General features: G+C 34.5%; 1 protein-coding gene across 4 annotated transcripts in view; it reads right to left on the reverse strand.

Moving 5' to 3' along the window:
- LOC123673699 (protein furry) overlaps nt 1-17,196 on the reverse strand; it is a 66,231-nt gene that overhangs the window by 17,870 nt on the left and 31,165 nt on the right. For all 4 annotated transcript variants that reach the window (XM_045608312.1, XM_045608311.1, XM_045608313.1 and 1 more), the window contains exons 16-25: nt 16,816-16,941; nt 10,128-10,249; nt 9,968-10,066; nt 9,513-9,647; nt 9,203-9,413; nt 9,020-9,144; nt 8,827-8,960; nt 6,581-6,867; nt 6,174-6,281; nt 1,539-1,991 (exon numbers count right to left, since the gene is read on the reverse strand). In XM_045608312.1, coding sequence (XP_045464268.1) covers nt 1,539-1,991; nt 6,174-6,281; nt 6,581-6,867; nt 8,827-8,960; nt 9,020-9,144; nt 9,203-9,413; nt 9,513-9,647; nt 9,968-10,066; nt 10,128-10,249; nt 16,816-16,941 — 1,800 coding nt within the window. The remainder of the gene's footprint in view (nt 1-1,538; nt 1,992-6,173; nt 6,282-6,580; nt 6,868-8,826; nt 8,961-9,019; nt 9,145-9,202; nt 9,414-9,512; nt 9,648-9,967; nt 10,067-10,127; nt 10,250-16,815; nt 16,942-17,196) is intronic.

Raw genomic sequence — 17,196 nt, forward strand, 5'->3', positions numbered from 1 at the left:
ACGAATTTAATCTTACCGTCTCCGGTTAATTTTATGTGTGATGTATACAACTCCATATCTGATGAAGTTGATGTATTTTTAGATTCTTTGGATAAAGTGCAGAGAGTGTATGTGAGCAGTGTTGAATGGATTCATTTATTTTTGTGGTTACCTATCATTTTATCTAATTGTTAATAATCATTTTGCGGGCTCGGTGGTTTCTTGATTTTTTTTTGTTGTAATTTTTTTTATTTATGTTTGAGCTGTTTTAAATTTGGGGTATTTTCTGTTTCCTGTAATTGGGTGTAATGTATAATATAAATAAATCATGTTTTCCGTAAATTTTGTAGAGCCCTGAGGATGAAATTAAATTTTTCCGAAACGTCGGCGAACTAACAGAGTATGATTTTTCTGTTTCTCTGATCCTACACCACTAATCTATCGTGAAGTAAAATTTTTGGATCACTACTTCAGATCAACTAATCTATGCTACAGTTCTTGTATTCATTCACTTGATTAGAAAATTTAACGTAACAGAGGTTTTCCTCCATATAACGGGTGTTTTTTTTTCGAGGTATATAACTTTAAGTTGGCATTTCTGTTCAAGATGGCGACCGATTTAACAGCTGTCAAGTGATTTTTTCTCAGTTTGGTTTGGCAATTCATCATGAATAGACTCACGCCTTAACAACGCTTGCAAAAAGTGCAATATTATTTAGAAAATAATGGTTCTGTGCGGAATACGTATCGCGCACTACGTCCATTTTATTTTGTTTAGCGATGAAGCGCACTTCTGGTTGAATGGCTACGTCAACAAACAAAACTGCCGCATTTGGAGTGAAGCTAATTCTCAAGTGTATGTCGAAACAACGTTACATCCAGAAAAACTGACTGTTTGGTGCGCTTTATGAGCTGGTGGAATCATTGGTCCGTACTTCTTCAAAAACGATGATGGCAAGAACGTTATAGTCAATGGTGATCGGTATAGAGCTATGATTACTAACTTTTTCATTCCTGAATTGAACAACCATGATGTCCAGGAGCTGTAGTTCCAACAAGACGGCGCAACATGTCACACAGCTCGTGCCACAATCGATTTATTGAAAGACACGTTTGGTGACCGTCTAATTTCACGTTTTGGACTTGTGAATTGGCCTCCAAGATCTTGTGATTTAACCCCGCTAGACTACTATCTGTGCGGCTATGTAAAGTCATTAGTCTATGCGGATAAGCCACAAACCCTTGACCATTTGGAAGACAACATTCGCCGTTTTATTGCCGATATACGGCCACAAATGTTGGAAAAAGTCATCGAAAATTGGACGTCCAGATTGGACTACATCCTAGCCAGCCGTGGCGGTCATATGCCAGAAATCATATTTAAAATGTAATGCCACAAGATTATCTTGCGGATAAATAAAATTCATGTCAATCGAATAATCCATCGTTGTTTTATTGCAATTTAAGTTCTATAGCTCTAAAAAAAAACACCCCTTAGAAAGAAAAAAAACACGAAAAATGCGATTCAGGTACAAAATGAATTTTTGTTGTAACATTACCTTGCATATCCTCTCCTTGTTCGGCAACCGTCTCCACCAATCTACTAAGAATATCAGAAAGCATCCGAGTCGTAATTGGTACTTTCAAAGCTCTGAAAATTTGCAGGGACCTGCCTGCATAGTGTCTAGAGGAACAACTCAATCCTAACTGTAGAGCCGTTTGGGCCCATCTTTCATTTATGTGACCCAAAGGCAACGATTCCCTGAATACATGGACCACGTGCTGCAGCAACGTTTCCATTTGTTCGGCACTTTTGATCGACCAAACTTTCGCCGTTATATCTTCGTAATTCCACAATGGACTATCGTCATTGCGTTTGGCCAGGAACGCGATGAGGGACTTGATTATGTTCGGCGTGGTTTGTTCCAACTTAGGCGTTGTCGACGATGAAGCGTGCAGATTAACTTCAGGTGCCTTAACTTTTTGCTCGGATGTTTCCTCTTCAGATTCGGCTATAAAGATCAATCATTATTTTTTAATAGATTTTTGTTTTTAGGAATAAATAAACTTTGTCAATGACTGTGCTTTATCGGCTTCGGAATTCGAAAGAGTAGACAATTTTTCTAAATTTCTTATAACGTACATAAAAATCGGAGTGGAACGCAAAATATTGAGGTCATGGAAATTTCAAGTTGGCGAGTGCGCAATGCACCGTATACCCGAGATGAAATTCCTTTCAAAATACTAATAACCAGACCTAAAAACTTCCACGAGCTGAGCTTCGGATGATGGTGGGACTGCTGGCGGAGCACTGTCGATACAAACATCATTTGTACCGTATGGGAAAGTCAGCAGATGAGATTTGCAGGCTCTGTGGATCAGAAGCAGAAACAGCTGAACACATGCATGGTATGCAAGTGTCCAGAGCTGGCTGGCCTAAGAACCATTCATATGGGGAAGCCGGTTCTGGATACCAGTGAGGCACCGGCCAAGGTCCCTAAGAAGATTGTCAGTTTTATCAACGCCATTGACGACCTCCTTGGGTTTCCAGAAGAGTGAAGAAAGAAAACGAAATAGACAAACAGACAGACGGATATCAAATCGAAGTTCATAATAAAATGCATTTTACAAGCTATACAGGGTGTTTCAAATTAAGTCGGCACCATTTCTAACTCTGTTATTATTGATGCTACGATGTCGTTTAAATGGGCAAACTAGTAGCATTTTTAGTGGTCTTCTCGATGCCGAAAACAAAACAAAAATTGACAGTCGCGTTGTCATAATATTTCATAAAATGATATTTTCAATGGAACACCCTATATTTTTTCATGCATTTCGATTCGTAATAACATTCTCAACAACAAAGCTCATTTGACTTTTATTCGTAAAGGTGAAAATAAGACAGTTTTATTAATAGGAAACATTTATAACAAACTGATTTGATAAAGAGCTATGAAATATCGTGTAAATAGTCACCGCCTTCTTGTTGAACACATATTTGGGTCCTTCTATTGACACTATTGATTCACAAAATGAATGCGGCTAGCGGAATGTCTTAAGAAGGAAATTATCGTTGTGTCTTTTAATATCAAATAGCATAGTGGTGTCGATTGAGTGGTGCTACATGATGATCACGGGTTTCACGAGTTCACATCCCAGCGCACTTTTTTCTTTTTACTGTCTTATTTTGCTATTAGTAACAGAATATTGTCATTCGTATAAGTACAAAAAATGGTTGTTTGGACAATCATGAAGTTTATTCGCCAAAACAAATACATTTTTTGTACTAGTGAAATAAATAAATATTTCAGAATAAGTCGCTCATTTTCTACTTTAGGAAGAAAGGTGATATGAGCTTTGTTGTTGAGAATGTTATTACGAATCGAAATGCATGAAAAAAATATAATTTTATGAAATAATACGACAAGACGACTGTCAATTTTTGTTTTGTTTTCGGCATCGAGAAGACCACTAAAAATGATGCTAGTTTGCCCATTTAACCGAAATCGTAGCATCAATAATAACGGAGTTAGCAATGGTGCCGACTTATTTTGAAACACTCTATATATTTGAAATCGAAGACCAAAAATATTTTTCGTCCAAAAAGTAATCAAAAGCATCCTCTACCTCTGGTAGACTCTGAAGATATTTAAGTCATTGTTAGTAATTTATCAGGCAATTTTAAATTTTTCAACAATGGTAAACATACTAGTTTTACACACATTTTTAGCACATTTCCTATTAGTCTTTTCAAAAAAGTTTTGTTCAACCAGGAAAATTTCATAGGAAACATTTATGAGGGAGAGTGAGGTAACATTTAAATGAGATATTGCTGGTTATCAAACATTTTTAATATGCTATTCGTAGAACGGTTTAATGAACCTTTATAACAAAGATCAATAAGACAATATGCCATTCTAGAATCTCAGATTCTTTAAAACGTGGCTTTAACAGACACAAAAAAACTATTGTGTCGATACCTACTTACCGCGGTAAGTCAGGAAATGACTACACAACTACACAGTTGCTATGTTCAAAGCACAACGAAGACTTGTTTGAATGTGTAGCCAAGTAAGGTTTGAAGTAGGTGGTGATCGACAGAGACAAAATTACTGAACCACATTTAGGGCAATAGCTTCTTTCTTACAGACACAAATTTCAAATCACTACTCATGTACAATAGCCTAAAATGCTACCTTAGTAGTCCTTCTTTTTACTATGTCTGTACTATAATAGGCTATATCGCACGAATTGTCTTTCGCAACCTGCTTCTTACAGCTGTAACAACGAATTGGGTTCTTTTGTCTTTAATTTATTCAACAATAATTGTCTACTACAGTCTTTCGATCTTTAATCGTGATTTCAACTGAACTAATTATCATTTTTAGTACATTTTAGCTTGTTAGATCATTATTTAAATTTGACCTAATCAACATGCATATATAAAATTATTGACTTCGAATTGATATGAATTTTTGAGGATAATTATTATCAAAATACATAATTGGGTACATATAGGTTGACATATATCAACACGTGAAATGGAGTCTCTAGAATTCAAAAATATATTCACTAATCTATTAAACAACTTCAAGCGTTCATGCAAAATGGCATGCTAGCTGAAGGTCAATTGTCCCTCTAGCTACATTTAGAAGTTATATAAACAGTAATATTCTTAATGAAAATGAGAGCATTGAATTCAAAACAGAGCAAATTGAATAAACGGAAATAATACAGCTATAAAAGTATAAGAAATACCATATCTTGTTTAATAAATTCTATTGCGAGTTTTTCAAAATGAATTATATGCAGGTTCCTGCAACAGCTCTTCAAATCTCCAATTGAGGAAGAGGTAGAAATTTAACTTTTTATTGCTTGATATTATTAGATATTTGATATTATAAAGTTATGGTGTATCCTATGGGAATCCAATTCTTATCAAGTATTTATGAGTTACTTTCTCGAACAGTATATCTGAAATGGATCAGTGGAATTGCAGAATTTTTCAAAATGAAGGCCTTGTATATTATCGATTCATAACATGCACAAAAGCACTAAAAATTCCATTAAGTATACCATATGATGAAATCCACTGGATTTCCTTGAAATAGCCATTTTTTAGGAAAATGGTAAAAATTCATATTTCTTCCTTGAAACCGAATTTAACTAGAGGCAAGACAATTGATGAAAATGAATAAGATATATATTTTTCCGATAATGTCAGTATTGTATTGTTTTCCATGAATAAACATGTTAAGCTTTTTCAAGGAAAACCACTGTATTTCTCCATATGGGTGATGAAATTTGTCGAGAGATTTATTTGTGCATCTTATAAATCGACAATATACAGGGTGTTCGGTTTGAAATAATGAAAATTCTGCAAATTCTTATTTACAAAATTTGGCAAGCCATTATTTATACCCCGTATATACCGTTCGAGAGATAAACTGCTGAAAATACTTGAAAAATATTCAGAGTGATTTATATTGAAAAAAAAATTGCTATGCCAAATATCTCGAAAACCAATAATATTTTCGAATTGAGAGTTAGGTTTAAGGTATCTTTTATTTATCATGTAAAAACGGAAAAAGTGGAAAAAAATAGGTTTTCAATTGAAAAAATAAAGTTGGACCCCAACCAGGAAAACTGAATGGGACCGAAAATCTTTTTATTGCATAGTACTCAAGCAATAAGGTAATTCTTTGAAAAGTTAGATGCTTATTGTTTATGTCTTCATCAACTAGAGATATTGCAGGACTTTGTAGAATAGGAAATTTTTTGACTGGTATGCTAAAAAATTGAAGTACTAAAGAATAACCAAACATTGGTGTTAACCAAAAGCGAGTGTTGAATGAGAATAATTACTGAAAGATTAGATTCACAGAAATGTTGGAAGATTTTTCACATGATGAAGGAGAAGAAATGAACAAGCAGTTGCAATGATATGATAAAGACAATGGCAAATGCTTACTCACAAAGAAAGTTCAATAGCGAACAAGAAGCATTGAGAACAATACGCTGACACAGTCTTCTAGAGTTGCGCAGGCCAAAAATCTTGTTGGCACTTTGCACTGAGGAACATGTTAGATATTAGTCAACCCCAACGACTCTATTATAACTTTTTTATATTTTGGAGGATATGGAATATACCCATACATTTAATGCATGTGGTATTCAATGTAAATTTAACTTACTCAGTTCTTCACTTTCTGAAGGAGGATCGGCACTTTGTACTTTACTAGCATTCGCTTCAGGTTGGTGTTTATTTGAATTCAAAAAAGCATCAAACACTGGGTCTGGCTCTGAAAGTAATTCAAAAATATGTTCATACGGTAAACAAAATGAAAATAACTCAAAATTTGTTGAAAATTCCTTTAAATTTCACTCAGAAACTAACAAGGGTGGAGTTCAAAATTTTAAAATTGTAGGTGTGATGCTGTTCCGAAGAAATTCTATAAAATCTATTATTATATTTTCTTTGATGAACATAATTTTATAACTGAATGTAGAAAACATTTTAGATTTAATTTGTGATTTGTTAATTTATTTTTAAGTAATATAAAAAATATCGATGGAAACTTGAAATAAATATGGCTTTTACCTGTGTAGTTATGAGATATCACAGGCAACGAAGGAATGGACAGTCCTAGCTCAAGTTCTTCTGTTTTAGTCGTCATGAGTATCTGAGCTACTGTTAAATAGTCGTTGTGCTGGGCAATAACAATAAGCAAATTGAGCAACAACTGTTTGCAGTGAGTGTGTACTAAAGGACGAGTGTGATCTAGACCCAAAAATGCTACATGAAGCATAAGCGGTACATGAATCGTCCAGTCTAACTCTAAACCATCGATGACCACATCGCACAATAACATTACTCCTATATTACACCTGGAAAAAAACATTTGAAGTTTTACGCCCAGAAGAATGAAATTCTTCAACCTAATTAGGTATTTGGTAATATAGTAGTCTCACATCAAGAATGAAACAATTATATAGGCGTACAACTTTGCCGTTTTTTCCGGAATTCGAGGCTTTATTGTAAAAAACTGGTTATACATTTATGATTCAAAGTATTGTCCATCTCGGGCCACTACTTTATCCCATTTTTCGGGCAGCGTACGAATCCCGCGTCATGCTTTAAAATCACTTCATCATGTCTCTCGTTGTATTGCGGCTGTTTGTCTTTCAATGCTCGGCCCAAACCAGTAATTGCGACCGCTAACGATCGCCTGTGATTGTTTCAATCGGTTTTAACAACTCATAATACACTAGGCCGCGCTGGTCCCACCAAATACTGTTTTCAACTCGTACGGCACCCAATTTCCTTGTTTCTGAATCATTCCCATGACTTTCGAAATGGCTTGTTGCGTCACTCCCAATGATCCAATCAATTATTGATGCGTTTGACACGAATCTTGATTAAGTAATGCTTCTAATTCTGCATCTTCGAAAACCTTCTCTCTCCCACCTGCTGGTCTTCGACATCAAAATCACCGTTCTTGAAGCCACTCTCAGAACGTTCTTTCACTAATAGCGGCCTCAACATAGTTATTTGAAAGCATTCGATGGGCCTCAGCCGCAGATTTCTTCATATTAAAGCAGAAAATTAAAACCTCCCGCAAATGACGAGAATTTCGATCGTAAGCTGATATGTTTGATCGAGAATAACTTCATGATGCAGACAAAAATCGACTAATATTTCGATGACGTTATGTTTACAAATACCTAAGCTTATTGTATGACATCTACGATGTCGATCTATTAATTTCGACTACCTCTTACCGCTACAGCCATACTCGAAAACGGCGGAAGCAAAGTTGTACACCAAATATGAGTATATTTCCAATAAATGTTATTAACGTACATCCCGAAACAATAATAGGTTTGGCGACACTCTATCTCAGAACACTACACTACGTGTCTAAATATTGCTTAAGAGACCTTATTTCAAGCAACTTAAACTGTATCAACTATGTGGGCTCATAGAGGATGGTACAGGAAGACTCGTCGCTCCAAATGATCTTATTAAAAAAATCTGGATCTGCATGATGTTTTCCAAAGTTTGCCGGCAAAATTGAATTTCGTTGAGGTGAATAATTATGCGAGTAATATTTTCGCACGTAAACAATTGCCATTGTTCACTAAAGTAATGCAACATCGAAGATTTCTCAACAGAATTGACAAACTTGATTTTGTCAGAAACGTACCCATTTGTATAAAAACAGCCATATCTTTTTTCTTTGAATAACAAATGACTTGTGTGATACCTCTTTGAAATCACTATAAAATAGACAATTTATTGGTGTAATGTGCAGCAATAGCTCGGTACATTTTTTTTCCACTACGATGGGCTAAATTTCATGAACAAAATTATCCACTACCAAAATTTCCAATAAAAATAATTCTCATAGCCCCCCTTTAAAATTTTCGGAGGATGTTTTTAATGTAAACGTTAAAATCATTCTTCAGCAATATTTTACTGAAAAAATTAACCAGAAAGATGTAAAATTGTATCAACCGTAAGGGCAGAACTATTGAAAGGGGCAAAAATTAATTATTTAAAAAAAAAAAAAAATCTCGAAAACGGTAAGACTTTTATAATGGGAATTTTGTCATAGCAGGTGGGTTTTCCTTTGATCGACATTCTCCCTCGGTTTGACGTGGTCTTTACGAGACACCCTGTATAGGGTTGTTATTCTCTTGTCAGGGATTTGCTATAAGAAAAAGGTCTCGTAGGGTTAGTTATCTGAATTTCACATATTGACGCTCTGTGTTACATCTCCGTTGTTTCGGGTTCCACTTTCATTGATACACAAATGCAATAATTTCAAATTAATATATTCTCACCTATGAAAACTTGAAATAAGTTGTGAGCTATCTGGAAGATAGACAGATAATGGAGCAAAATAGCCTCCATATTCAGGCATTGGTAATGGATGCGGCTGAGGTATAGGCATATCACATTTATCTTGATTAGGATTCTGAAAAAAAAAATGGTTTAGTAAGTTACTCGAATGAGATATGACGAAAGATAACTCACTTCATCTGAATACATGTCGTCTGGATTTTTGCATTTTTCCATAGTAAAATCTCCAAGTGCATGTGAAACTTTGGAAGGGTCTTCACCACTGTGTCTCTTGGTGTGAATCGTACCCTTCTCAACGCCTGAAATTAAATGTTGGTCAATCAATTTAGAAAATATTTTTTAAACGAAACGGCATACTCAGATCGTATCTGCTGTTTGAATCCACTTGACCAGTATTGCCATCTGAATGGCTTGAAGTCTTTCTCATCATAGTAAGACGGTAGAAAGGTGGTGTTTCAGTCCTCTCGATGTTGAAATTCAGAGTTTCCACAGTCTGTAGTTCCGTCATCATCTCGTCAAATAATTTAGATGGTTGAACGCGCGCCATATACAAGACAACTCTTTTCGCCTACAAAAATTATTCGAATAAAAACTGAATATGTCAAAATTTAATTCTCTAGTTCCCACCGATTTATCTATCCACATTATCCTGAATGATAATACTTACATAAGGTAAAAGTTCTGTAGGAGCCATGCCAGAAATGATAATAAGATATCGTATAATAACTCTCATATTATTTGGCCAAGAAGAACATAGTGTTTTCCAAACAAGTTCGATTTCTTTAGGATGATAATCTCCAAACTAAAAATGTTTACAGAACAAATTAATAATATATTTTATGTTAATACAGGAACAAATTTAATCATTATTTTTAAACAGTGATGATATTGCTCATATGATGAGTAATGACAGATGTTAAATTGTATATCTAATATCAAGCAATCAAATTTGGCATTGGACTAATGCTGATGAGAAACGTAACCGTGTGAGTTTGCTGATAGAACGTTTCGAATCGTAAGTACAGTACATATTTCCATAAAGAAGTGTCAAATTTGAAATGAAGAAACGTGAAAGCCAAATTGTACGTTCAATTAATAAAATAGAATACACTGATTATTTACCTTTGCTGTAATGTAGAACATATTATTCAGAACCATCTCAGTAGCTTCAGAAGAACCCCATCCTTCTCTCTTGGTCCTCACATTTTCTGAGGAATAATACTGAAAACAATGTTCATCAGTTCAGTTTTAAGTTATGAATATTCTTTATGTTTTCACTCACTTGGTAATATTGAGGGGGTACATTTGGATCAACCAATTCCATATTGTGTAACCAGGGCAGAATATATTCTAATAACATTGGTCTTATGTCTGATCGGGCTGTATTGAATCGGTATGTTATTTCTGAAATATTAATTCCATTATCCAATTTTTTGTGATTTAAGTGAAGCTTCTGACTGTGTAAAACATGTGTTATCAGAAATCGAGAAAATGGATTTATGTGGAAATGGTTTAAAATGGATAAAATACTATCACAAAAACAGAAGGAAATGCGTATCGATTAAAACATTTGATCAGAAGTCACAACAGAAATATGTGAAATCTGAATTGTTGAAAATTAGGACAGAGGTACCACAGGGTTCGGTTTTAGGCCCAGTGCTTTTCATACTATATGTTAATTAATGATATTTTGAATTATATCGATTGTGATTTATTCCTATATGCTGATGATGCCACTGTTGTTGTCCATGGCGAATACAATTTATCATTGTAGGAAAATCTATGAATTTGGGTAAATTATGTGATTGGTTTAAGATGAACTCACTTTAATAAGTTAAGATGAAACTGTTTATGTAGTTTATCATGATTATAATAGAAGTATAAACATTAACCTAAATCTAGGTGAACAGATTTAATCATGTACGATTTGATCAGAATCTCAGTTGAAAACATTAATGTGAGAGTTAAGAAATTGAATTCAATTTGTTTCCTCTTCAGGAATTTAAAAGATGTCTTGATGATTGGGGAAACGTTTTCATTATATCATGCTGAAATATAATCTAGGCTTAGATATCGAGTGATGGTCTTCTGGACACAAAATAAATGAATAATATTTTTATATGTATAAGGTGTCCCATAAAAAAATAAAGTCGAAAAACTCAATATATTTGAAACGGATGACATTTTAAGAAAACCGATAACGGGATGCTTTTCGACAAATCTGCGACTAAAATAACTGCGTTGAAAAATATAGGCGTCCTATTTAAGACATAAGACACCAACTCTCCTTTATATCTCTTAAATGGTTATTATGATTTCTGTTATGAATATCATATAAACCATGAAACTTACTGAAAGAAAAGTTTTAGAATTTTTTGAATATCTCGAACAGAAACAAAGATATAGCGAAATAATTGAGAGACCCATTTTTCAGAAGCGCCCTGTAACTCGAGAACGAATCAAGAAATCTATGATTTGCTTTCTGATATCGGGGGTCCTAGAAGACTTTTTTCTCAAAGTCTTATACTTCGCGAGATATTTTCACTGAGCATCGAATTTGGGACACCCTGAACAGTTCTATCATCTGTTCAAACCTTCAGACGTTTGATAAAAGCATCAATTAACGAGAACAAAAATGAGTACAAATAAATGCATAAGAAAAAATAATACTAAATAAAACTGTCTGATATTGCAGATCTTAAATTCACAACTATGTACCAATACATCTCAAATTCAAAATTACACTGATCAACAATTGCTAGGTATCACTTATGAACTTCTCTTCATTTGTATTTTTTTCAAGTTATCTCGTGAATATCTGTACATTATATGTTCTCTAAGGAAAAAGTAAGATGTTTTGAGTTGATTATATCAACGTCTTCCTCACTTCATCGGCTCTTGTTCACAAAATCGATTATTATCTGTAGGCTGTTACAGGTGGAGTGAAAAGCAATGTGGTATTTGTTATTGAATCTGTTTTTTCTCTCGTTCAAACACATAAGGTGACAATAATTGAAGAAATGAGAACAATATCAGCTTATCAGTCATGCCGAGAAGACGTTTGGCTCCTGTGCAACTGGACCAAATCATACGGTGGATACAGGAAGGTTTGTCCCAGCGAGAAGTGTCCCGGCGGTTGAATGTTTCGCAAAGTGTCGTGAGTCGGGCTTGGAATAGGTTCATTCAAAACGACTCAGTAGCTTATGTTCATGGGGGAGGTCGGCAGCGCAGTACAACAGCTGCCCAAGATCGTCTTTTGATCCTCAATGCTAGGAGAAATCCCACTTACCCGGCGTCGCGGCTCAATAGATCACTGAGAGTTGCAACAGGAGTTCTAATTTCGAACCAGACTGTAAGACGACGACTACATGTTCGTGGTTTGAGAGCACGTAGGAGTGTACAACATCCCCGTTTGAATAGGGAACACCGGGTTCATCGACGGCAATGGGCTGAGGAGTACCGCAATTGGACACTTGAAGATTGGAGCCGATGTTTATTTACGGATGAGTCTAGATTTCGTTTGGTCAACTCCGATGGACGTATTCTTGCTTGGAGGGAAAGAGGTATGCAGAACAGTTTATGGTACCCACAACAGCTTTTGGCGGAGGTTCTATATGTGTATGGGGAGGCATTTGTTTGAACCAACGCACAGAGTTGATTGTTCTGCAGAACACCACCATGACCAGCCAGAGATATCACGATATGATTATTGAACCCATAATTGTTCCGTTTGCGGCTGCCGTGGGCGAGAATTTCATTTTAATTGACGATAATGCCCGTCCACACCGTAGTCGTCTGGTTAATGAAGCGCTAGAAACTCATGCTATTGATAGGATGGACTGGCCAGCTCGCTCTCCAGACATGAACTGCTTCGAACATGTCTGGTCTGAGATGTCTAGACAATTGTCAACCTTAGAACAACCGATCAATAACCTGGAGGACCTTTTTAACGCTTTACGGGATATTTGGACGAATTTTATAAATCGTTTGATCGAAAGTATGCCTCGTAGGGTAGAATGCTTGAGACGAGCTCGTGGGGGACCAACTAGGTACTAGCTTAACCGAAACTTCAGCCTTCTTGTGGTTTCATCATAAAATTTTTATGTTATTCAAACACAGAATTTTGAGTGTTCCTAATAAAGTCTTTTTTTCTCTCCAACTTTTCATTTTTTCATTCTTTTCTCAAGTGAACCATATTATCAACTGAAAATACTCTGATATCTGACTAAATTTATAATCTTGGAGCGAATATTTCAGAAATAAATTTAGAACAAGTAAGTGATCCCCATCAATTGTTGAGCAGTGTATTTGGAAATTCTAGTGAATTATTAATATTTTGTATCAAGAAACCTACACTATTTCTCCTGGAAAGTTTTCAGGATATGCAAAAACATTATTTTCACGTCAAACTTAGTTTAACTTTCTTTTACTATGCATCCCAGAAAGTTTGGCACCCTATCATGAAGTATAACATAAATGCAGCATCTTTTTTGAAGACCCTTGATAAACTTAATAAAATCGTTGAAAACGAATCGAAAAATTACTAACTTCTACAGCCAAAATTTCGTTTTCGATAACATTTAACTGATTAGCATTCCGAAATCATTTCAATCGAAGAACACATCTCAAACTACGTCATCATTTCGAAAGTTCAGAGTGAGCTCAGAGGCTGAGATGACGAAGTTTTATTATAGAATAATAAATTTCCGCAATCCCTTCCGAAGTTCGTATAACTTTCGTGATTGCAACAGGGCGGATTGAATTTTGGATATCCAGTTATTATAAATGTGAATTTGGGGAGAGAAGTCAAAGGTTAATCCCTTGTACAGGGTATTCGACTTTTACCCTCTATCTCGATGTTATACAGACTAGGGCTGGTACTTTTTCGCCTTTTTGTATTCGAATATTCATCCATAAATTTATTCGATTATTCGAATAATTCATTCAAACAACTATTCATGCTTGATTATTCATAAGTAGTCATGAATATTCAACTATTCGTTGATTGTTCAGTGATTATTCAATGATTATTCAGTGATTATTCAATGATTATTCAATGATTATTCAGTGATTATTCAATGATTATTCAGTGATTATTCAATGAATATTCAGTCAATATTCAGTGATTGAACTGATGTTTTAATTAACCAATAAAATCCGAGCGTTTTGATGAGTGAATATACCCTTTGCGACGTGGTATAATCGTTTTGGTGTTTTGCCTCTCGCCATATACGCTCTATTACTGTGACGTCACACACCGCCATTTTTGGTTCTCCTGTCAGTGTTCGGAATCCAAACAAATAAATTGTCATTCAAATAAGTACGGTCTCGTTGAATGAATTGGCTTATTTTCATAAATAAGAGTATTTGAGGAACGATTTCAGTATTAATTGATAGACCGAAGGAACGAGGTTAATACCAGTAACTTTGAATCCTGTATCATTCCCCAGATTTTGTAAAAAGCCGTGTTTATTAGTTGAACCTCAAGTTCGAACTTACGGCATTAATCTCGTTTCTTCTGTCTATCAATTAATAGTAAAATTGTTCCTCAAATAATCTTATTTATCAAAATTAGCCAATTTCTTCAACGACAACGTACTAATTTTAATGACAATTTGTTTGTTTGGATTCCGAACACTGACAGGAGTTTATTTATAATTTTAATTCAATTGTATCTATCAATTTCAATATTATGTAATTTCCAGTAATTTTAATATAAATAAAACGATTTGTAAGTAGTGAATCACAAAACCTTGTTTTAATCATTCCTGAATAGTGAGTCAAGTGATCATTCAAACTATCATTCGTAACTTCATAAATATCCAACTACTCACTGAATAGAAAACTATTCACTGAATAATCAGTGAATATTCAACTATTCACTGATTATTCATGAATAGAAAAGTAGTCATTGATTATTCAACTATTCAGTGAATATTCATGATTATTCGAATAATGCAAAATGCAATTATTCGAATAATTATTCAATGATTATTCTAATATTCAAATCATTCATTCATGATTCCCAGCCCTAATACAGACCAAAGGGTGACAATTTTAAAAGGTCCACAGGAAGAACTTCTCGGGAAGACCCTGGATCAAAAAATGTTTCAATTTATCGCAAAATGAAAGAGACAAAATATTCCTAAATTATTACGAAGAATGAGATTCTGAAAAGAAAATGTATACTCCCCACTAAAAAATCTACTTGATCTTGATCAAATTATAAGGTCTCATTGCATTCGATGTACCCTTAAGGGTAAGAAACTTTAATTTGAAACATTTTTTTGATCAGGCTCTCACAAAGAAAGCGGATCTTTCGAAATAGATCATCCTAAATATACAGGGTGTTCTGATTTGTTTCCGACAAACTGAAATGGGTGATAGATCATATCATCTTAAGCAAAAAAGTTCCTATGAACATGGGTCCGGAAATGCTTCGTTTCCGAGATACAGGGTGTTAAAGTTGAAAAAATAATTCGCGTTTTCTTTAATATGTTTTGACTGCTTCGAAATCCTTTCATGAAATTATTCCTATTCAAATATTAAATTTAAATTCATGTTGAAAATTTCTAAGGCGAAATGCATGCGGATTTTCTATTGCCCACTAATAAGTAGAAGTGGTATGCTATGTAATTGTTGTTTTTAAGTGTTCTGAATATTCTGTTTCCTGAAATATTGCGTTGTTGGGATGCTTTACGAATACTGAGTTTTTATTTTCTTCGAAGGTCTGTAAAATCCTATTTCTCTGTAGATGATTTCTTCTTTGTATGCTTCGTTCGGGCCTTTGGTAACCAATAGCATTTTCCTGTATTTGTTGATAAGCTATTAACTTAGTTAACTATAATTATAATTAATGACATCTGAACCTAACACACTTTAAATCTGTCATTGTGTATAGCCATTTTAAATTTATTGCCGCAACAATTGTTGAATGTAAAACAATCAATCATTCGAAGATGTCATTTGTGCATTCAACAGAACGGTGGACATTTCGAACACCTTCTTTAAAAATTATTATGTTATTTTGTTTTGTTCTAAATTGTTACTTCTAAAAAATATTTAATTTAAAATTATTACAAATTTGTTTCTACATCTTTTAGAGATTACAAAAATATGGATTTGGCTTTAAATGCGTTTTTCTCTGAAACGGTTGCCCCTAGCAACTTAAATGAGTTATACCTTTTTTAACTAGAAAAGTCAGGGGAATCGAGTTTTTTAGTCCAGAATGACGTACAGGGTAGCACAGAAAAGTTGGTACGGTTTAAAGGGGACGAAATGATTGCCAGTGGCGCCCTCTAGAAAATACAACCAAATCGACCACAAATTTGAATTTCTCACCTCAAAAAACCCTATGTACCAACTTTCATGCAATTATTTGGAATCAGTCGAAAGATATTTAGGAAAACGCGAATTATTTTTTCAACTTTAACACCCTGTATCTCGGAAACGAAGCATTTCCGGACCCATGTTCATAGGAACTTTTTTGCTTAAAATGATGTGATCTATCACCCATTTCAGTTTGTCGGAAACAAATCAGAACACCCTGTACAGCTCTTCCTCGTTATTGAGGTTTCCTCGCCAAGTCTAGTACGAGCGAATTTTTCTTCTGTAGTTATGTTTAGAACATTTACTACCACATTCCCAAAATATTTTCGCATAAAAAGGAGGTGTTCCATTTAAGACGAATAAACCAATCTTATGTTTTGTCTTCTATAACGATCTTGGTTTTGGAGATATAACATAACCTTCAATTTATAACACAAGCATACTTTTTATTGAATTTAGTCCTGTCTTGATAAGTTGATGGAAATTCATTATAAATACAATAAAATTCGATTCTGAGGGCTACTCAGAAATGGAGAACTACTATTTCATCGGGTATAATCCTACCATGACTCGATTTCATGACATTTAGTTTTTTCAAGCGAAATTAAATTATAAGTAGATTAGAAAAATCAGTGTCTTACCTGAAAACATGGGCATGGTCAATTCGGGGTGAAGGTGAGCCAGTTGACTCGACAAATAAACTTGAGACCTGCAGAATGTAGTGGCCAAAAGAGAGTCGAGGGTGCCCTTTCTTTTGGTGCCATCGCCTGCAAAAGAGTTTGAATGCTGTTACATAAGTTGAAATATTGAGTACCAAAGCAAATATAGACTTTCCTTGGAATTCCAAACGCAATTCAGATTATATGTGAATTTTAATCAAGTCTTAACCATTTCTATTTTTTTCATTTCATATATTATAGACACCCCTTTCTTCGTACCAGGGGAAAATTCAAAAACATGGTAGGACAATAGTTGGTATGAGTACAGAATATCAGTAAATTTGAAGATAAAGTATTTTTCTT

The sequence above is a fragment of the Harmonia axyridis genome, chromosome 2 (assembly GCF_914767665.1).
Source record: "Harmonia axyridis chromosome 2, icHarAxyr1.1, whole genome shotgun sequence".
Taxonomy (NCBI): Eukaryota; Metazoa; Arthropoda; class Insecta; order Coleoptera; family Coccinellidae; genus Harmonia; species Harmonia axyridis.